Below are 22,664 nucleotides of genomic sequence, written 5' to 3' on the forward strand. Positions count from 1 at the left end.
ACGGCGAACACAAGGTGCACTCCATCCAAAGAACCTCCATTACCCATGCCCGAGTGTCAAAAAGCACATCACAGTGCGTAACAGCAACGCGCGAACTTAGCCACCCAACCTCCGAGAACGGGCAGCGCGCCTAAGCTTTCGCACCTGAATCTCGGAGGCCGTAACTTACCAACATGCGCATTTCTCCCGTTTGAAGTTAGGGTAGGTGCCAATAGCGTGCGCACTGACGTATACGTTGGAGGAATAAAAAAAATAATAATGCGCAGAGCGCCACAAATGCGCGCCGCAGAAGAGCAAGAACGGCGTAGCATCCAACTGAAATGAAGCAGCACAGTCCGCATCGCCGTGGCCCTCAGGGGCAATCGTATGCGGCACATGACTGACAGCAACGCCAAAGCGCTTCGTGCCCTAATTGTGCCTTTAGAGCCTTTATTCTTCCGTTTATCGCCATGCGTAACACCGCGTTGGCGGCTAGCCGCGTGCCTCCATAAGTGCGTAGTCGCCATCTATGATCGCGTCGATAACCACCGCAGTTTCGTCCGCAGCAGTTGCGCAAATAGTAGTTTCGTTTTCACTCGGTGCGCGCGTCGGCTGCGTGCCTTCACAACTGCGTAGTCACCTCCCATGGCAGCGTCCATAGCGACCGCAGTTTCGTCCGCACTTCTAACAGCGAATGGTAGTTTCAATTTGACTAGGTGCACGCGTCAGTCGCCTGCCTTCTGAACCGCAAGGTCGCCGTCTATGATCGTGTCGATAGCGGCCGCGGTTTCGTCCGCAGCGGTTGTGGCAAGCAGCAGTTTCGCTTTGACTCAGTGCAAAGCTGTCGAAGATGAAGAGCACCGGCTATATCGCGATGCACGTATAATTTGTTGGCGAGCAGCTGAGTGGCAAAAAAATAATCGGGTGATTCCCGATCTCAGATGAAGACACACGCCGCGAAGGATATCGCGAGGCCTTCGCCGCTGCTAGCGCTGATCAGTCACGAGATGAGAATTTCAGCTTGCGCACTGGTCTTGTGCTAAATAGAAACAAGATTTCATTATTCATTGAGTAAATAAAAGCGTGTTGACGTAGTTAAGCATTTGTTTATTGTTTTCTTGATACCCTCGATAATTCGACATTCGGTTAATTCGGGGGGGCGGGGGGGGAGGGGGGTCCTTGGCACTTTATGGAGCTTAGCAGGGTTCCCTGGGATGAACGTACTTGAGAACCCCTGGATTACAGCACATCGATGTTCGAGCGCTGTCATTCAAAGCTACATCAAGCAAGCAGCGCACGAGCTCGCGCTGCAGCGTTATTCGCACGTAGTACGTTAGTACGAGCTCATATGCATTGCATCAGTTATTTATCAGTTGCAAAGGGACAGGTGGCCACTACTACAGCGCAGGGATAACTACTTGTCTAGCGGCATGCAGTCAACAAAGATTGCAGGAGGCCCGCCATTTTGAGGCGAACTGAAAGGCCGCTGCCGTCGCGGCGCATACCGTGGTGCGCTCGAATAGTACCGTACACATGTCTGCTTATTGCTGCTGTGAATTCATTTATAGCAAGCATTTCCTCGCGTTTGTGCGCCTGAATCTAGCAGCGTGCAAACCTTACCTGAAGTTCAACTTCGTACCAAACTCGCTTCACTTGCAATTGACACCGCGCTAAAACTTCGCCGCTTATACACATACACGTATTCGGCGTTGCATAATTTCTTGCGTTTAAGTAGAGTGCCACCCCTGAAAAAATCTTCGGCGCCCGATATTCGCTGCGGGCCGTGGTACAACACAACCGAAAGTGGCGGGTTCATATTGTAAACGAGCTTTCCGAAGCAGACGACCGAGCTTGGTACTACCCAGTTCAGGACAGAGGGCGCTCTTTAGCACCATTTTTATAGCACCCCCTGGGCAAAGCAAGAACCCCAATGCAATGCGCGCTGGCATGTCATCTGACAATTGGGTGGTACGGAAAAGGCTTGCATGAAAGAACCTGTATGCGCGCATTGGCGACAGCCACTTCCCTTGTGACATGCCGCTGTCACCAATTCGTGTGATCGTCTCACTGCTTTCAAGTCTTTTTCGGAACTCGTGGAGTGATTATCGTTGGCCATTGGCCTTTCGAGAGGCGGCCGCCCCGCTTTTACAACGCGTCGATGCTGCGTGCCAGCGTATTTTTTTTTTTCCTCAGGCGCCATCTCAGGTATTCTGGACCCGTGCGCCGCGGCGTTCATTTTCTACGCCTTGTCTGCTAGCCTCCTGTTTCGGCTGCCGTGACTGGATACACGGAAATCAAAGAATCCCAGATTTTTGAATACCAGTTCGTAGTACTGAGGCGTTAACATGACACAGCAACTGAATAAAATCGTTATTCTGATAAGTTCGGTATTCTGAAGTTCGTAGTACTGAAATATTTTTACATTGACACTACGTCAGCAGGGGAGCTCTGCAAAGTTCGTCAATTTGATAAGTTCGTCAATGTGGGGTTCATAGAAACGAGATTTCACTGTACTTACTAAGCGAATTGAAGAAATGATAAATTAATGAAAATGGATGAAAAACATTTTCCCGCAGGTGGGGAACAATCCCACGTCTTCACATTACACTTGCGATGCTTTTACCTTCGAGCTACCACGGCGCCGTTTTTACATCCATTTTCTAGCGTATTTATGTTTTACTACTATAACTAACCCTGGGAGTGTTAGCCAGCACCACCACTAGCAAACCTAGGCGGCGGATGTGGAACATCCTTTCTTCCGCAGGCGTCATGAGTACGTGATCTTTTTGGGTGAAGGCAACAGCTCAAAAAGCCCACATATGCTACCTGAAGGTATCAATGCTGCCGGATTCGATACCCTTGTTATGTAATGAACAAGAAGAACAGAACTGAGGGGCCCGATTTTAGTAATCATATCATAGAACGCCAACAAACACAGAATACCAAAGACAGCATAGGGGAAATAACTTGTACTTACTAACTGAATTAAAGAAAATTATAATTTAATGGAGATTAAAGTGGATGAAAAAACTTGCCGCAGGTGGGGAACGATCCCAAGGTTCGCATTACGCATGCCATGCGTTTAACATTGAGATACCGCGGCGCCGTTTTCCCATCTACCTTTTGGAGTATTTATGTTTTACTACCTTAACTATACACACGCACGCACGCACACACACACACACACACAAACGTCGATATAACATACCTCAATTTTACAAAATTCACGATGTAACAAAGTATTTTTATTTCCCCATCTCAGTTCTATTGAATTACGAAACCTCGATATAGCGAAATTCTCGATATAACAAAGTTTTCGAAAAACTTCGTTATATCGTGAATATATATTATAGAACGATTCCACCAACGTATGACCATTAAGTGAATGGGCGCGTACTTGAGAATCATTGCACCGATGTTTAGCATGGGTGACTGCAACTACACAGACTACACACGAATTTTGAAGCTCAACATTTCATGACGTCCCACAGAAAAAGCAAGTGACTAGCGATAATACGTCTGTGCTACAAGCTATTACAAAGTGCAAAACATCTACATTCCAAGCCTTTGCGCGCAGCAAGCACAAATCTATCACAACTGAGCACACCCTTGAGCAATTATGCAGAAAATAAACAATCGAATAGTGACCACACCGAGCAACTTTACTGAGTCAGACACATGACCAGCCGCTGCTTCAAAGTGTTTGCCAAATAAATAACGAAGAGTAAAACAAACCTATCCTGATTTAATTCATAAGCGGAAAGTTATGACAGCTTGCAATACATTTCTAGCCCCGCTTTTAGCACAATCACCATAGACACTGCTCACACTGCTTGGACAAAGCCTAATGAGCACCAAAAGCATTTGCATGTCCTCTGAAAACTGTGGCTTAAGCTTCGTGTTGTCCACCCAATCACCGTCTACGATATCCACCAAAACAAAAGTTTGCTGAGCTGCAGCGGGCGTCATGCACATCAATTGTAAACACAAAGGCAGCTGAGGCAATCGAGCATGGCGGCACCCACAGGAGCGCCGTGAAAAGCATAATGCATGCAAAATGCATTATGCAAAATGCATAAATATCGCATTAGACAACTGCTGGACCAATTTGAATAACTGTTGCATTTGAGAGAAAGTGAAATTCTAGCAATTGTAAGAAACAGAAATTTGATCGAGAACCGAAATTTTTTTTTTTACAAAGCCAAAAATCTGAAAAGAATAGAAGCATGAAATTTACACATTCGTAACTCTGAAACAAAAACCGATATAGCGATTCTGTAAACTGAATCTGTTAGAACACCTCAAGCGGACAAATGTGATAAATTTACAGCTTACATGAAATTGTTAATGCTTATGAGGGTTTCGCAAATATCCTACTGCCAAATGATTGGTATTTCAGAGTGAAGTACAATAAACCAATTTTCTCTATTTTTGATGTATTATTAGCTGCTGTTTGCAAAATTGATATACTTTTTTATTGCCAAGTTGGCAGTAGTAAACTTAATACCACAGTTTTCTTTATAAATTTCATAATTCTCAATTACTTTGTATAATCTATGTCAAATTAACATACAGTTAACATACAGCACAGTACAGTAAAGAAAATCAGTGCAGTGCTTGCCGAGAAAAAAAGATTTTTCTCTCCCATGTACAGTGTAGACCGCTTATAACGTAAGTCGACGGGGTCGCGAGTATCTGCACTATAAGCGGTACCGCACTATAACCAAAGCAACAATTTCCAAGGCCCGCACACATGCAAAACATGCACACCAAGCCGCCACGCGTATGCAACAGTCGAGGAATGCGGCTGGAACATTTGCATTCAATCGAATATCGTTAATTCAAACCAAATCACGCGGCGGCACCTCCAACCGGCATTGCTCCGGCACCGCCATAGAGTTAAGTTTAGGAGACCCCCCTCAATGTCGCGCGCGAACAAAAAAAACAAAAAAAAAAACGCGGCGAAAATTTCACCCTCTCTCAATGGCAAGGTCGCCGATTCTGCAATGCGTCGGAACATGCGGGTACGTAACGACGTCTCAGCCACGCGTAGAAAATGGCAGTGAACCCTTTCTTCTACTTGCGTGTTGACCTTGCACGCTGCGGCTACGGCACAGAGGGAAGCAGCGGCGCTGTCCCAGGCCGGCCAACGAAACTGCCCCACGCCAGCAAACGCCCGCTTCCCGATAACGGCAGAAAACGAAACTTCGGGGAGCTGGCGCCGGGCCGGCTGGAGCGGCGGCGCCTGCACGGCTGCGGGCGCGCACGGCGACAGTCGAAAGTGAGGGAGGGCGAAGGCAGCCACCGAAGCGGCACAGTTGCCAAGGCGAAATCCGCTTCCCTGCCGCCCTCCTCCCTCACATTCCACGGTCTCCGCGTGCGCCCTTCGCCGTGCCGTGCCGCCTGCTCCCTGAAGTTTCGTTTCCTGCTGTTATCGTGAAGCGAGCGTTGGCCGGCGTTGGCAGTTTCGTGGCCCTCGCTCGCTATGCACGTCGTAATACTTCACGACTTGCACTCAATATTCTGGTTTTAGCCTCACTGGCTGTTCGTTCGCACCATGTGCCCTTCTCCTCCACTTCGTCTCTCATTCTTCCTTGAGCACTCTTTGGGGCGCCCGTTTGAGGGGAGCGTTCGCCGTCTCCGCTGACTTCCGTACTCCCAGACAGCCGCACTGTAACTGGTATTTCTTTTCCCGCAACTGCACTATAAGCGATACGTGTATACATGGAGTTCTATGGGAAAATTAACGGGAGTCTGAAAAGACCGCACTACATCCGCTCCTGCACTATAAGCGGTTACGTTATAATTGGTCTATACTGTATATGGATGGGAGCTCTAAGCTAAAGCTTCCTCTTGAAAGCAACGTGAACCCAAGAACAAACCACTGTTGCATGCAATCATGTTGCTAGTAGCAACTAGTTAGCAGCACTACAAGTGTAAGAGGGGCAAAGTACAGGATGTTAAACCCACCAAGTCATAGAGTGCCTGAATGAAAATGTCAATGTTCCAAGTAACATGGCTTGTATTGGCATCCTTGTCAGCCCCCCAAGCAGATGCCGCTGATGGCCCAAGGCCCTGGAGTGGCTCAGAAAGGCCTGTATGGGTGTTGGCCATCATGGACAGAACTCTGGCCACCATGCATGGCCCAGGGTCCCGCAGACCCATCTGGATGAGGCTCTGGCGACACTCCTCCACACTGTGCCCACAAAAACCAAACATCATCCGTGAGTGCCTTTACAATTGCAGACACAACACACAAGTTGAAAATTTACTGACCATAGGAAGAGGCTGGGGTGAGAGAGAAGAAAACAAGGCATAAGCAACACGTGCATTTAGAAAGAACTTTGTAATAAGCATGCAGAAAATGAAACTAAAATGACACTATTTTCACGAGGATCAAATTTTTATAAATTTTAGTATTCGCCTACAAACTGCAAGTAACTGGTCCTATAATAATCCACACTATACGTCCCATTGCTTTCTATGGGACCATGCAGTCTTAAGATGTGGCCAAATTCAGAGCCTGAGAATTATTGTGAATGTTTACATTTGGTCAAGAACAGCAAATGATCTGTTTGCGAATAAAAGCTTATGTATCGCAAACAAGGTGCTTTTCAGCAGTATAAACACATATGCACATAAGCGTAAGATGGAAAGCTTGTGTATGACTAACCTTGCAGTGAATCCATAGCCGACTTCTTTGATGAGGTCTACGTGTGACAGTTCCATCTGAAGAAAGAACAAATACAATTAAGGACGCAACTGCGAGGCTTGCATTCAGCCCAAAGACACCACAATTTCCTTACAGGTTTCGACATGTTTGAAGCTGGCTCAGTCATTCCTTTTACCATGAGCACATCAGATGCTTCGCTGTAAAGCAGGGGTGCTAAAACTACCGGCACTCTATCCTGAGGAAAATCTGGACAGAGTACAAAATGAGAGTACATGTATTATATATATAAAAAACAGCATTACACAAATCAAAGTAGCACTGAAAAACAGCCACGCTAAGCACGTAGATTAAACACTCCGAATTCTCTCCATGTCAGTTACAAATGTTAGTTACAAATGTCAGTTACTAAATGTCAGTTACAAAGCTGCAATATTACTCTTACAATAAGTGATGCTTTCAGGACAGGGTTTTGTTTTAAAAAATGTGACTGTTGTGATAACAATTTGCTCATGTTTTCTTCTTTACTGAACCTTAGATAGCAGAATGAGCCGTAAAGTCAAACTTGTTTCCCGAGATAAATATACCAATCCACCTTTTTCATGTTCTTGTGCTGCCCTCTGCCGCACACCGCTGGGAACATTTCGGAAGGGTGCCAGGGCTTTCGCTGCCCATGTTGAGGGTGCGTAGATTGTGTGTCTCGTGGATCACAATTAATTATTAATGCCTTCTCTGGGGTAGCATGTCATTCCTGCAAGTCACGTAGCACTCACTGACTACAGGGTGAGCAGGCCAGAGCGCGCTGTTGTGCTAACAGTGCGGCTAAGAAAGGCACGCTGAGTTCCGTCTACCGACACAGCTACCTTGGAGTTTGTTGTCGCTGATATAGGGCCACAAATGAACTATAAGAGCAGTTTCCTTCATCGTAACTGCTTTTATTCAAGTTCAGGTCCACCAGTAACAGGTGCACGAACTCAACAAGGCCAGGCATAACTCTACCTACGCTGAACAGGATCAACATTGGCTCAAACTTCATGTGCATGGCTTGAAAGGACTGAAGCTGTTCATTTCAACTTCGAAGACATGTTTGAACTCATTTTAACTGCGATTAATTATATATACAAGCGAAGGCTGCGCATTGTCGGTTTGACAACCGATCGTATGGGGTTCAGTCAAACGATCATGGTTGGCACGCTGACTTTGTTCGTGCTGTCGACAGGAAGGCCAGTCGCGCTACCACAACTTGCGCCTGTCGGTTGTGTTGCTGTCCGCCTATTGTGATGTCTCAGCAACACACTGTGCTGAGTAGTAGGCCAATCAGCGTCAGCGTCTTGTCGTTCTCATATCGACCCAGGGTTACCACACCTTAAAGGGCCCCTAAACCAGCTCAGATATTTTTAGAACATTTCAAATAAATGATGATGATGTATGGTGTTTAATGGCGCAAGGGCCAAGTATGGCCAAAGAGCGCCATGCCAGTGTTTGTGAGTTTCAAATAAACACGCCCATCGAATTCAGAATGCCGTCAGGATCAACAATGCCAAACGCTGCAGTGTTACACGCCGTAGGCGCACCGCAAAATAAAAAAAACAATGCCGTCCTCCTCTCCTGGCCTTTCCGGTATCCCCATCGGTCGTCACAATGTCACCAGGGTGCATGAGGTGATGTCATCTGGTGATTGGTCGAACAAGAACCTACAACTTCTGGTAAGTCTGCTAGCAGGTACGCGCGCTCCCTGCTCTGCTTCGTCATGTTGCTCGCTTGTGCACACTTGCGAATTGGTAATTACAGCCCGCAACGCAAACGCCAAATTGGTCACGTTCCAACAAAGTCGTGCTTAGCGGTCTGATTAGCTGCGTGAACAGAGTCCGATGGTATTGAACTTTCTACACGTGCGCGCAACACAGGGTCCATAGCGGCACGCTTCGCATGAGCACGGGCCGGCACGGCAGCAACAGCGGGTACCCGAGAAGCGCTGAGTCGCGGCTAAGGCCCATCCATGTTACCGGCACGGTAACTCGCCCCACGCCATTTGCTATGCGCGGTCCGCCGTTCGACGGCGGTTTTGCTCAAAAACAACGAGATTTTCTTGCCATAGAGAGGATGAGACCGGGACCCATTTGTGCGGCAGCCTCACCGCCGCTGATCACTCCACGGCGCCGACATCGTCGCTAGGCCTTTTCCCGTTCACTTCAATGTTAAAGCGGACGACACTTAACCCTTTGAAGGTCGTACTATTTTGAAAAAAACTTTCCCAGATGTCAAATTACATTATTGCGGATATTGAATGTACAAAATGTATACAGTCGGGAATAAATAGTGAAAAAAAATTAGAAACAGTATTTTGATGTCGGCAGCACTCAGAACTCCAAATGTTCAATAATATTTCAGAGTGTGGTATTCCCTGAAACACGGTTCTACGCACAGCACCTTATCACAGTCTGCACACCAAAAACGCCGACAGTCAAGATATAAATCAAATTCCGCCACCCCTGCAAGAGAGTGCCGACAGAGAAAACTCACGTTTGGCACGCCTCCGTTGCGATCATGCGGCGCAACCGAAACCGCGTAAGCGCGTTGCCGCAGAGAGCGAGAATACCTCGTGAGCGGCGCTGATAAACAAGCTAAGACAGCGCCAATCAAGATAGAAATCAACTTCCGCCGCCGCTTCAAGGAAGTGCCGACGAAGAGAAAAATCACGTTTCGCGCGCCTCCGTTGCGATCACGCGGCGAAAGCGAAACCGCGAAAGGGGTGTTGCCGCAGTCTGCGCGACGCACGCGCTGAAACTAGAAATCAGTTCTGTTTATCTCCGCAAGAAGGTAGCACAAATGTCAAACGCTTCTTGTAAGTCCTAAAAGGTGGCAGCACCTCCCGGTGAGCCCATGCATCGTCATTATGGCGCGAAATTTCAAACGGAGGATCGAAACCGTACCCATACGGCAAAGACCTTGCGGGACAGAAAACCGCCGCCGTACAGATACAGCAAAAACCTTCAAAGGGTTAAGAATGAATTACCGATGCTGACAAGCCACAATATTTTCTTACCATTGCTATCGCTCTTCGCAACAATTGTACACAAAGAAGAAAAATACGCTGATATTAGCGGCGCCGTCGGCTGCGATGCGAGCACAGCCGAGCTGGTCGTCTCCCGTCGGTAGCCGTGCACTGCAGCTGAGCTCGACAAGTATTGGAGCTCTCGTTTATGTTTAACGTTTGACAGTGAACATCGTTTTCCATAAAATGTACAATTTATCCATCGCTTTATCTAGCAGAAATTATTTTGCTTGGAACAGAAGCTGCAGCCAATGTTTTCGTCAATGGTGGCGGAGGCGTGCAGATCCACGGTCGCCGATTGGCCCTTTGATCGTGCTGCGGGCAGTGCTCCGGCCGAACTGCCGTCTACTTTGGACACCTCTCGTGTGGCAGACATTCTACAACAATAGAGGCCGGTTTGCCGTGTTTTGAGAAGCACATTGGCGATGACATATGTCACGTGACATTTGGAGGAGCACTCGGGAGAGACCAGCCGACGAGGGAAGTAGCAAAGGAAAGAGCGAAACGAGCGAGGGCAGTGTTTCGATCATGAAACGCGCGTAACTCCGCTATTACGGCACCATTTCAAAAAGTTCTCCCGGCTACGTGTTCGTTGTAGACTCGTGCACAACTGCAACACCACAACTAAATTTTGACCTCTGGGTGGTTTAGGGGCCCTTTAAAGTACGTGAAGTCAGGCATGTGCTGCCACCAGCAAGAAAGGGCCGACGCTGTAACAAGACTTCGTCAGCAACAAGGCGTTTTTCAAGTGTCGCCTAAGTGTAACGCAGGAGTGTATAGATAAATTTGCTAGCAATTAATGCAAGACGCCAACTACGCACATTTTCAGCACTGCACCAGACGTAGACAGTGGAGTACAACGCGGTACACGGCATGAGTGTTTGCTGCAGGGTGGGTCTGTGTGCCTTTTTTTTTCGGGAACTTTCCTTTAATATTGGGTCACACGACCGCGTCCCTTCGAAAACGTTTTCCGACTAATCCGCTAGGGCGCATGTGCCATTGCGTCATGAAAAAGGCGGATTCAGCTGCACTCACTAAGTATGTTTTAAATCAAAAGTGACACACCAAGCAAAAATAAATGAGATTCATAAATTAAAAAATGTCACATATTCAGATGCAACACCTCCATAAATACCATAAATAGTTACCGTTATATGTTGGCTAAGCTCAGGAAAGTAAGCTTGCAATCAAAATTATAACAAAGATGACACAAGAGACATGATGAAGGCTGACGTGACTGTAAGCTTAACGAGGAGAATTGCCCACAAGTAAACCCAACTGCCGACCGCTCATCATTGTCTCAAAACAGATGATCACAGTCAATAAGCAACTCTCAAAACCACATTGTACATTAATTTTTTTTGCACATGGCACTTGAACTGACTATGAAGGTAGTAACTACAGCTTGCTCACCTTTACGGAGATTCTCAAAGAAAGACTCTTTCAGTTCATTAGTGACACCAAAGTGCTCAGAGTTTTTGTTCAATAACTCTACAAGCAAAAGGTGAAGAACCTCAGGAGAGCAATCCTGAAGATCACCCTCCTGTGTGGATGAGTCTGCAATACAAACCAAGCATAAAATTATAATCAAACAAAGCGCGTTTGGAAACATAACACTTAGTACTCAGCAAATAAATTCGAACTTGCACAAGTGTGGCAACCCCCTTCCCCCATATGGACATTTACAGTACAAGGTACAGAATAACAGTCTGTTACTAAATAGTTGCGCAATGCTTTTTACACAGAAATAAAGATAAAGAGAGGAAATATTTTACTGCAATGAATGTATCTGCATTCACATAAGCAGTGCATCGCTTCATGGCTCAGTAACATGCAAGCCTATCACTTGCCTGCTACGTTAAAATGGTCAATGTGGAAAAAAGTTTTGCAGGAAGGTTTAAAAGTCATATGTTCACAGAGACAGCTATACATCTGTATCAAATACTCCAGCAAGGTGCTGTAGAGCATGTGAAAGCAGCTGCTGGGTTCAAAGCGCAACTCCAAAGACAATGTGGCAGGCATATCTGCATGGCTGTCTTTGCCCACAAGCATTGTCTTTCAAACTCAGCAGGTATGCTCTCAGCATGCCTGCGTTTAAGTGCCGACTGGGACTAAGCCAACAACCCTTCGCACTTACCCTGCTGTAGGCTTGGTTGGTTGTTCCTTACTTACTTATGTTGGCTGTGTTGTGAAGAAGCCATTCACAAAAAAATTTAACATTTTTGAGGAGCACAACGTATTTGAGGCCTTCTAAGAGTTAAAAATTGGGTACTACATTCATGATCTAATAGCTGTATGGCTTGGATGCACAAAAATTAAAAACTGCCCAGTGCAATCTCGATAGATAATTACAGCCACTATGCCAAAGGAAGTTTTGCAAAGCTTTTCAAATATTCATACCTCCTATGCTAGTGCCACTCTGCATCACTGAATTAGTCAAACCTCGATAATACATACCCGCTAATGTGTAATTGCGGTTTAAACAGTCTTGAAGATTCCCCCACCCAGCCCCCATTGAACCCCACATATTGGCTGACCACTTAAGCCGTAACCGCTCACTGCCCACCAAACGGTTAGTGCGTACTATTTTTATTCTATACGCACAGGCACAAAAGCGGCCAAATCTCATGTGGGAAGACGTTCGGAATTGCGACGCCCGGACGACAGTCGCTAGTGATAGTGAACTTAAAACATGGCTACCATGACGTATTTCCTGCTCGTAGAGCTGTTGCCGATTGCCGTGCACAAAAGTATGGCCTTCGAGATTAGCTCCCGGTAACGCGAAGAAGCACCCGGTAGGGGTGCGAATTCACTGTTGCCGTCGAATCCAATTCTAGTAGTAACCGCGCAGAAGCACATTTTATAGAGAAGCACATTTCTGCCGTCACCGTGGATGTCACTTTGAGGTTTCGTATAAGTCCAAACACGGCAACATCGTGTTTGCAAGCGCGCAGGAGAAAGGCGGGATGGAAGCGCACTTCTGTCACGCGTGAGGCACAGCGAGGGAGTAGAGAACGGGAGGGGTTTACTTCTGCGTGGGCCGCGCGAGCGCCGTATCTTGAACGCTATCTGCAACGAGGAAAAAGTGCACACCCGTGTGGGCCTCAACTTCAAAGCGATCTGCAGACACAGTGCAACAATTGCCGGTAGCTTTGTATGCGCTGTGCTTTCGAGGTTTCGTTCGCGTTGAAGCGAGACTGCACGCTCCCTGCTGCTACCACACCTCCTCACTCAAGCGTTCCGACAAGAGTTTCCGCGGTCATCGAGCGAGATGTGTTCATGTTTACCTGTGCACGCGTTACACTGTGCTTATTAATTTAGTAAGCGGGGCCTCATTGTCAAACTGGCTAGCAAATCATGTTCGAAAATGCTGTCGTCGCAGGAAGGCTACTACGGCGGCAAGTGAAGATCACCGATTTTTTGCTGCCTACCCGCAAATAAAACCTGTCTGAGTGCGTGTTTGAGAGCATCGCAACGTAGTTCTTTCCCGGCCGGTAAGTAGCCACTAAACTGGCATTGGCAGTTAATCTGTACATCGTTTAGTGCGTACCTAAACATTGTTCCCTGATGACTTTGTATTAACGAGGTTTGACTGTATATTGCTTTTACACTACAGGAAACAAACCATCAATTAAGTTTGTTCCTTTGAATGAAGAAAAAATGACTTCGCAGAATAGTGAAGCGTTCTGGTCACATGAGACATTGAGCAGAAAACAATGCTGGTTAATTCTCATGAAATGTCCATTACAAATGGAACTAAGCCACTATAGCCCTTCTTTTTCCAGGGAGGATGTGACACCAACAGTAGAAAATCATTGAGGAGCTGGAAATATGTGTGCTAAACCTTCGGCATAACTAACAATGATTGTCATTGCTGCAAATCATGCAACACTGGCACTTAGAGGCACTTGACACTGGTAATTTGAGCACTTACCAGAATCTGTGTACGACCGTAAAAGGTCAGGAAGCTTGAGTCGAATGAACTGTGTAGCACAACTACAGAGCTCTGCACTGGAGGAATGAAGCAAACAAGTGCCAAGAACAACTTCTTGCACACGGTTCAGTCTTAGCACACGGCTGATATGGGGCAGAAGCAAGGGGCTTGGTCGAAGACTCTGCAAAAGATATCCAAACGTTACAATCAAAAGCCTTATTCCTTGGCCTTGTCCCCATTAAGATTCCTCAATGATATATCTAGGCACCAAATAAAGTGCATCATTCTAGACTACCTGTTCATAGTAGTATATCATTCGCCTCACTTCCACAACCCCCATTTTTCAATAACGAGAAAATGTGGACTTTGGTGGAGATAATGCTAAATAAGAACAATTATTTACACTTCCATTTCGGATTAACACTGCTCACAGTAATCACAATACAGCATAAAACAAAAATATCATTGCCCAAAGGAACAGAAATGCACAGTTATGAAACAGCTCACCTTTTGATGGTGAAGAGGATTCTCTATAGAAAAGCACACACTTGAGACAAGATTGGGCTTGGAAAGAATGGAGCTAAACTCCTGGATCAAATACTGGGTCTGTTAAAAAGAAAAGCACCAGCAGCTGTAATGTCAGGCCAGGTAAAAAGTACTGCACAAAACACAACAGGTTGAGTAAATACATAAGTTAGACTAGGGTTGCAATTCGGCAACGATGCCTTTTCTGAGGGGTATTCCTTTTCCACATGTGCTTGATCAGTGGTTAGAGCAGTGAGCTGCCTGCGTTGTCAATGGTATCAGCCAGCCGTGTACGATGGATGATAAGAGCGGCATAGAACTGACTGCTAGACATCACTACAAAATCTTGGCCCAGGTCTCAAAAGGTAACATATGAATACGAACCACATTTAGCCTCCTCTGACAAATAGGGAAGGTTTAAGAGCTATCCCTGTCAAAAAGCTTACACTGATCTGTACATGGGTTTTCACACAGAAGCTGGATTTGATGGCTTTCATCAGTACATACGATGTGGTATCAGCCAAGTCAAAACAAATGATATATTATAGAATTCTCAGTACATTAATGAGAATGGAGAATTACACGGACAAATGTGGTGCCACCACCGCTAAAAAAGATGGCAGGAACAAGACCATACAACACTGCTTTGTTGCTTAACATAGCATGTTTCTTGGACTAGCTGGTTCTTAGTTCCAGGTTTAACCTTAGATGGGACAAGGAGGTAGACACATAACGCTAGTCAGCCACTATGTCACACTTTCTTTATATGCATGCAATGCTTTGCCATGTTAGGCTCAATGAAAGAGCTTCAATGAGAAAACCCAAGTGCAAATGCCAAAAACACAAAATAAAGTTGAGAGCAGCTTTATTAACTGTCATGCTGTCACTGTCAGATGCTGGAAATAAATGTCAAGCAAAGCTAGCAGCATACAGAATCAGTACTTTGTTCAATAGAATGGTTATTCAATGCAAACATTTTTTCTATGAACTTCAATACAAGTAATCTCGGTTACTGGTGTGAAAGCTTCCCTCAGCAATTAAATCAAACGTAAAGAAGTAAACTACAGTTTGCATCACAAATGAGCTATGCAAACTTTAGCAAGCAACATTATGATAATAATGCAAACAAAGGATACATGCAAATGTACAAAGACATCAAGACTCAGGGGAGCACTTTTAAGCAGGAGACACACGGTACGATTCGGCGTCCAATCCGACGCCGAGTGTACTAGGCACTGCTTTGCAAAGCAGGCACACGTTCGAGGTGATTTTACTGAACTGGTAACTTTTTCGCATCAGAAACTAATTGTAGCAATGCTGTTGCAACCGGCAAAAAAAAAACTGCGAGAAATCGTCCATCGGCGCCGCCTCTGTGGAGGGAACGTCAGAGAACGTCACATGCCAGCCGCGTTGTCATTGGCTGCAGTCAAACGATGGTGCCGTTGTCGGATGTGTCGGACAGTGAAAATCTGTCCAGTTTGTCGCATACCGGGCACCCAAACCGGCGCTTTGGCACGGCAAAACGCTTCGGTTCCGGCACGTCAAACACCGGATCAGACGGCGAATGATTTGGAGTCAGATTCGGAATCGGCCCATGCGTCTCCCGCTTTATTCAAGTGCCCAAATCTGCTTCACTTTTGAATGAAGGATGGCCAAATTAAATATTTATGCTAAATCCTTTTCGTGGACAAAAGTCAGACAAAACAACCACAAGTTTTCAGAATATGGAAGTAAAAAAAACCAATTTCCTTCATTGATTAGGCACAGACTCCCAAGTTCTGAAGTGCTCTATGCAGTTCCCCTGCACATTATAAACACTACCTCTTCCATTAGCAGACTAGATATAAAGTTACTATGACAACTGCTGCTTTTTGTGAGGTTCGTGTTCTGTAAACATTTGTGCCCAAATGTATGTCCTTTCTTTTGAGCTTTCATGGATGCTTGAACTTTTGTACAGGACATTAGCTATGTCACCTTTGCATTCTTGAATAAAATGTGGGAAAAAACTTGAATAACATTTGCAGAGTGTTGCACAAGTTTTCCTCCAGCAATAAGTAGAATAAAGCTACACGACTCTAGTCATCCAATTTTCAGTACAAGAAAATGAAATTATTTGTAGTAATATAATTACGCTGGCAATAATTACCAAGACTAAGGCAACTACAGAACGCCTTATGTAGCAACAGCACATCCAGATGTTAACAGCATTTCAACACTAATAAAGCACTCATATTTTGAAACTTTGTTGGTCCTGGCTGAAAGCGAGTGCCATCCCAGATGGAACGACAAGCTGTATGTTTCATTCAAAATTTCTGTGCGAACAGATCACAAAAAATAGGTCCCAAAATGTAATTACTCACCTGATGGAAGTCTTTTCCACTACTTTTACCATCTCCACTGAAGTCAACGTGGGAAAAAAGGCAACGAAGCAGATGCCGCTCTGCCTCAAACCCGTGCAGGGCGACAAGCTGTAAAGAACAAAAAAAAAGTCAACTGTCACAAGATGCATGATGTGAAAGTGAAGAGGGCAATCATAATCTTACTCTAAAGAATATTTCTAAAAAGTGTCTAGCACTAGACTGGAAGCTGCACTGACAGAAGCCAATAAAAAACACAATCGTGCAAATGCATGTGCCCTCGCATTGCTTGTCTCCTGATCAGAGCATTGCCTACTTAGTCCCGAGTGCCAGAGCCAGAACATTACAAAATGGATTGCATCTGTGCAACACATAGCATTTCAACAACACACCTATGACATTTATAGTACTAGAAAAGGCTGCCTCCAAACTTTAAATATAAAGTTTTTTTAATGAGTACACATCACACATATGTGCAGCATAATTACGTAGCTATTTGGCTTGGTTTCTGCACACCACGTGTAGAATTTGGCCAAAGGTCGAAATGGACTTCAAAAATTCTTAATTTGGGAAGCCCTGCAAAGCAGTTCTGAAATCTAAAGCTCTCATCCACAAACCAACTTCAATCTTGTAGCAAACCTTACAAAAGCTGATTGATTGATCGGGTTTAATGTGCCAAAGCAACACACAGGCTATGAGAGAGACTGCAAAGTAGGGCTCCAGTTTTGCCTAGTTCAGTGATGCGATTGGCCTTGGCCGTTTTGAGCAGCTTCTTGGAGCAACCAAAAGCGAGTTTTGAAGCAGAAAAACAAGCTTTTGTAGCATCTCAATGCATATTTCCAAGTGGAAAAATTGCCCTTGAGAGACGCAAGAGATTAAACAAGCACATTTTTACTAGAATTATTTACCTCAACATAAAGTTGTGGCACTAAAACATGTGAATCCCATGCATGGCTAAGTAATGACAAAATTACATGATGAGGCTGTGATGATAGTATGACCACTACTGCATCACAATAGCATGACCACAAACCTCCTCTAATCTCTACTTCAGCTTTCCAATTTGCAAGAGGCTGGGCGCTAAAGCGGCGAGAACTGTAGAAGTGCACATAGAGACGGAAAAATTTGAACTCTGCTACGGAAGAGCGTTAGGAGTGCGCAATGCTCGCTCGCTAAGCTACACCAGCCGAAAACAGCAAAATGTCAGCAGTGCAACGAAGAGAAAAGCTCAGTAGCATGTGCAACAACCTGCCCCCATTTAACAAAATTTTCCGCCACCATGCATCCCCTTGACTAAACCACAGGAAAGCCACATCGTGAAAAGGTTTTGCTGTACCAGCAGAACGCTTTTCCATATAGCGTTTATTATGAAAGTTATGTGCTCTCACCTCTTAGTTTTGAAAGCACCATTTCATCCCTGGCTAAAGACGCCACATTTCAAGCACGTAGCAGCCCTACTCTCGCACCCACATTTTATTTCCTCCGTGTGCACACATAACGAGTTCAAGTCATGAATGATGTCACTGGTTAGATTAGTTGGTTTTTAAAATAGCAGAAAACACCTTTTGGAGCAGCTTCGGAGCACATTATCGAAAATGTATCAGGAAGTAGCAGGATTGGCCTTTTGGAGCAGTTTAGAGCAATTGGAGCAGGAATCACATCATTCACTGGCATAGTTGCATAGTTTTCCTGTCAGCAGCCTTTAAATAGCATCTAAGCAAAGGATATGTGCACCTGATGGTTAGCAGATATGACAGAAGTCCCAGTATACTACCGCAGAGATTTTGCAGCGCACCATGAGCAGTGCCTAGTCTAGGACGTCATGCCAAGCTGCACATTCAGAGCTACGCAGCGCTACCACCAAGCGGTATTGGGGGCCTTTATTTTTTTTCCTTATTTGTGAGTGACCATCAGGGATTCTTTTGCACCCAAAGCTCAGCATGCAATCATTTTTTTTTTGCATTCCACTATGATTTAAACGTGGCCACCACAGCCGGGAACTAAAATGACAAGAAGTATATTCCACCCTCGGCCCCCTTAGGCCAATCTCCTTTTTTCGCTGGCTGGAGCTCAGAAAAGTCACTGCCTGTCTAGAAAGCTGCGATATGACTTGAGAGTAGGGTGGAGCCTTTCTAATAAAAATACTTCCATTCTGTCACGACGAATAGTTTCAAGAGACTTAGAATGACAATGGCACCAGATTTCCAGACTATTGCTCAAATATATGGAATGTGCAAGAAAGCAAGGCGCATTACATCACTGAACAAATTATTTTTGTAGCGAAACAGCTCTAAAAAGCAGCTGACAGTTTTGTTAACCTTTAAGGTTAAGGAAATGGGTAAGATCCTTGTGGGAAGGTCCCTCACCCCAAGAAACATTTCTCAGGTACATTGCTTCGCATGCATACATGTGTGATATGATGATGAATTAGTTGTTTTCTGGCACAAGGGCTAAGTGTGGCCACAGAGCGCCAAAATATGTGCAATATGTGATATGCAACTTTCTCAGATAACAAGCACGAGAAGAGTAGCAAAAGCTGAAGCAAGATTATGCCCTAGGTGAAAGGTATACTAAAAAAAAATTACCCATGACTGAATCTGCTGTTACAGTATCATGTTTTATTTAAAATTTATGGTATATGTACAGCAAGTTATTTACATGTGCTTGATAGCATAATTAATCTATTAATAATGAGATGACGGGCTCTAAAAATTTGTCTTTTTTTTCACTTTTGCTCCAAAATTCGACTAATGAAGCTTCTAGAAATTTGACACCGATTTCTGACATCTAGCTGCCTTAGCAGGGTAGCAGTGTCACACAGCTAACAGCACATGTGGTAACACTTACACAGAAATACACAGAAAAAGTCAAATACATAGACAAGTAGTCTGAATCTGCAGATACAAATACATGAAGTAGTCGGAATCTGCAGTTGGAATAACAGTCGAATTAATCAAAGATGGAGGAGACAATGAAAGTCTGCCACACAGAACCACAGCATCTATCTGTTTTAGAGGCAGATGTAGTGTTTGCTGTTGCACCTTTGTGCATGTCAAACTAGCAGTAAAAATCAAACTGTACTGCGCCATCACAGGCTTTGCCTCCCTATCACTGCACCAATGAACGAAAACAGCACCTTAGGCAAGCCACAGCAGTAGGGCTCTGCAGTTGCTGTGTTGCAACAGCGCTAATTAGAGCCAGTATTATAGGCTTTACCCATCTTGCGCTTCCATTCTAAAGTCATGACTAATGTTTTCACTCTTGAAACCCTTGAGCGTGCACATCAACTGTAATCTAAACACAGAGTGCACAGCTCAAGCTGTACATAATGTTTTACATAAGAGAATTATGAGCTACCGTGTGCCTCAATATCTTACTCAATTTTGGAGGACTTCTTTGGTTTAGGCCTGTGAAGCATTTCTTAAGATAGGCACACATTTTGGGTGCGACAGTTTTTGTGCATGAAAATAAGTCACGTAAAAGTTAAGTTATTCACATCCCTAGCAACAAAAAAAAAAAAAAAAATGCCAAAAATCGGTGAGTAGACTACTCATAGCAACATTGGCAGTCACAAAAACCTATGAGCAAAATAAAACCCCGACAACAAAGCACTAAATGTATAACATTATGACTGTTGCTAAAATGTTGCAACATCAATGGTTAACAACAAATGTTTAGCAACATCAAATGTTACTAAATACAAGCTGTACAAGCATATGTGGATGATGTGAACTGCTCTAAGCAAGTGCGTGACCATTTTGCACTCACTTGCTTCGGAGTGCTTAAGGTAGATTGATAGATAGTTGCTCCTAGACGATCCCTGCGACAATGCAATAGAATGCGGTGTGGAAAACTGCCTGCATGACCTAACACACTATGATGCTACATTGTGCTACGAGGCGTTAAATATGCAGACACAAGCGAGTACAACTTATGAGCATTTAAAGCCGCTGGTGCAATAAGTGCGGCTGGTGACACACAGGGACGGTAATGATGCACTAAAGTACGCCGCAGAACTCCCAGAAACTATAGTGACTGCAGAGGAATAACAGCTGCACCAACAAGCCCTCCAATTTGCTACGCTGCACATCTATTACGCACACGCTTAAGCGAACAAACACCGTAAATATTGATATTCCGGCGCACAACAAAATTGCAAGCAACGGAACAAAATTTACTGAGAAAACCCACAACGAACTACAGAAGCCACGCCACTTCTAACCGCAACGAAAGATGAATCTTGAACCACAAGTTCGTGCTTTTACTCTGAGCAAAGAAAACAAACAAAAAAAAACAAAAACAATTTTTAAAAAACGGCTATCTTCGGTACTGGCATGTGAGAACCACTCGCACGGGCTATTTATGCGAAATTTCCTCTTGCGGCAGACTGTATTCAAGCTGCAGAACAGGGCTGACTGTTGAAACACGTCAGCTGCTGACGGTTGAGAGGTGTTAGCTGTTGACGAATGAAGGCCGTAAGCACCACAGATTTAAAAAAAAGAAAACACGGTACAGTCGCGCTTTTTAGCTAGAACGGCAGCCAGTCGAGAGACATGGAATTTTCAAACGGCAAAATTATTTGCACCAATTATGACTGCCAGACGAGCTTGTCTTTTCACCATTGTGCTATTGTTAACCACTACCTCTCTTTCGCATTAGGCAGGAAACTCGCATCATGCTCATACTTACCCTACTGAGGTTTTGCTCATCTCCCAAAGTGACGTCAATTGCAATGGCGGTTGTCTAATCCGCCATGTCAAGAAGGAACTTCAAATATTTGCGCAAATACGTGACAAAATCAAGAGAGAAGAGCAAATTCCACGAGTCTACTTACGCGGGAAATCTCTTGAACACTGGACTTGAAGTTCTTCTTTGTCAAGCTGGACACAGAGTAACTAATATAAGACAAAGCAAAAGACAACGGATCTAGGTTCATAGTTCCATGAATACCACACCGAAAGCTTCAAACTGCTTTGAAGCTTTCTTCCATTTACACAAGAGGTTCCTTGTATCGCTACGCTTGCTCCCAAGAAAAAAGCACAATGTTCGTGCGATGTCCAACATCAGGACCGCTTGGAAACTCTTCACTCCATTATCATTACGCCGACGTTCAACATTCGCAGCTCGCCAGGTCGTGCTCGCCAGAACGCCTGGCGCAACGGTTACGCCGCCACGGGCCGAATCGAACAAGTCCTACCCACGCAAGTGGCTGCAAATACCGCACGCACTCTCCTCCGACGAGCAGAAGAACAACTAGCCATAGAATAAAGAAGCAACTAGCCCTCTTTGCTCTCTCATATCATCTGTTTCCGCTTCCGCTGCGATTTCATCGGTTTTTCTATTATGGAATATTTACTTAGTACCACTGAAATAAAAGAGTATAAAAAAATATTCGCTTCAGTAAGCGTCTAGAAATTTTAGCTTACTAAATAATCTCGCAACCTGCTGTTCTGCTGTAATCGTACTCAATTCATGGAGGAAGTAAAATGAGGAGAGGCCCTGACGTCACTCTTTATGAAGCTGAATACTAGAAGCCACTGATAGAAGCCGAAGACACTGACAAAAATATAAAGCAGATCGCTCGGCCGGGAATCGTCCCCGGGCCACCCGCGTGGCAGATGAGTATTCAACCACTAAACGTGAGCCACACCTCCGTGACACCAAAAAAAATTCCAGAAGTTGGCTTTGCTCCGCCATATTGTCTGGGCAGATTCTCCGACAGAACACCCACGGCGGCCGCATTTCGATGGGGACGAAACACGAAAACACCCGTGTACTTTGATTTAGGTGCACGTTAAAGAACCCCAAGTGGTCCTAACTTCCAGAGTCCCCCACTACGGTGTGCCTCATAATCAGATCGTGATTTTGGCACGTACAACCGCATAATTTTTTTTCCGACAGAACACCCAGATTCTCCTTTCTTGTTTGCATTTCTCGGCTCCGGTGCCTGCGGTATGGTATGGTTATGGTGTACTGGAATAGGGCAGCGTGTCGCCCGGGGGCGAAAACGTGCCTCTTCTTGCGATGACAGCCTGGGGTGCTGGAGTGCCCCAGTCTACTGCAGCCTGAAGTCATTGCTGGTAAGCGGAGATATAATGGTACAACATAGGGCCTCCGGGATCGGCAGTTGTGGTTGTCGCAGAG

General features: G+C 45.1%; 1 protein-coding gene across 11 annotated transcripts in view; it reads right to left on the bottom strand.

Moving 5' to 3' along the window:
• The window catches only part of LOC119466299 (chromodomain-helicase-DNA-binding protein 7-like), a 554,757-nt gene extending 532,989 nt beyond the window's left edge, over positions 1 to 21,768 (bottom strand). For all 11 annotated transcript variants that reach the window (XM_049669824.1, XM_049669819.1, XM_049669863.1 and 8 more), the window contains exons 1-8: positions 21,355 to 21,768; positions 16,524 to 16,631; positions 14,146 to 14,244; positions 13,639 to 13,819; positions 11,118 to 11,261; positions 6,786 to 6,898; positions 6,653 to 6,708; positions 5,950 to 6,175 (exon numbers count right to left, since the gene is read on the bottom strand). In XM_049669824.1, coding sequence (XP_049525781.1) covers positions 5,950 to 6,175; positions 6,653 to 6,708; positions 6,786 to 6,898; positions 11,118 to 11,261; positions 13,639 to 13,819; positions 14,146 to 14,244; positions 16,524 to 16,631; positions 21,355 to 21,456 — 1,029 coding nt within the window. In that variant the 5' untranslated portion in view covers positions 21,457 to 21,768. The remainder of the gene's footprint in view (positions 1 to 5,949; positions 6,176 to 6,652; positions 6,709 to 6,785; positions 6,899 to 11,117; positions 11,262 to 13,638; positions 13,820 to 14,145; positions 14,245 to 16,523; positions 16,632 to 21,354) is intronic.
• Positions 21,769 to 22,664: the final 896 nt, after the last annotated feature.

This window comes from Dermacentor silvarum, chromosome 1 (genome assembly GCF_013339745.2).
Source record: "Dermacentor silvarum isolate Dsil-2018 chromosome 1, BIME_Dsil_1.4, whole genome shotgun sequence".
Lineage (NCBI taxonomy): Eukaryota > Metazoa > Arthropoda > Arachnida > Ixodida > Ixodidae > Dermacentor > Dermacentor silvarum.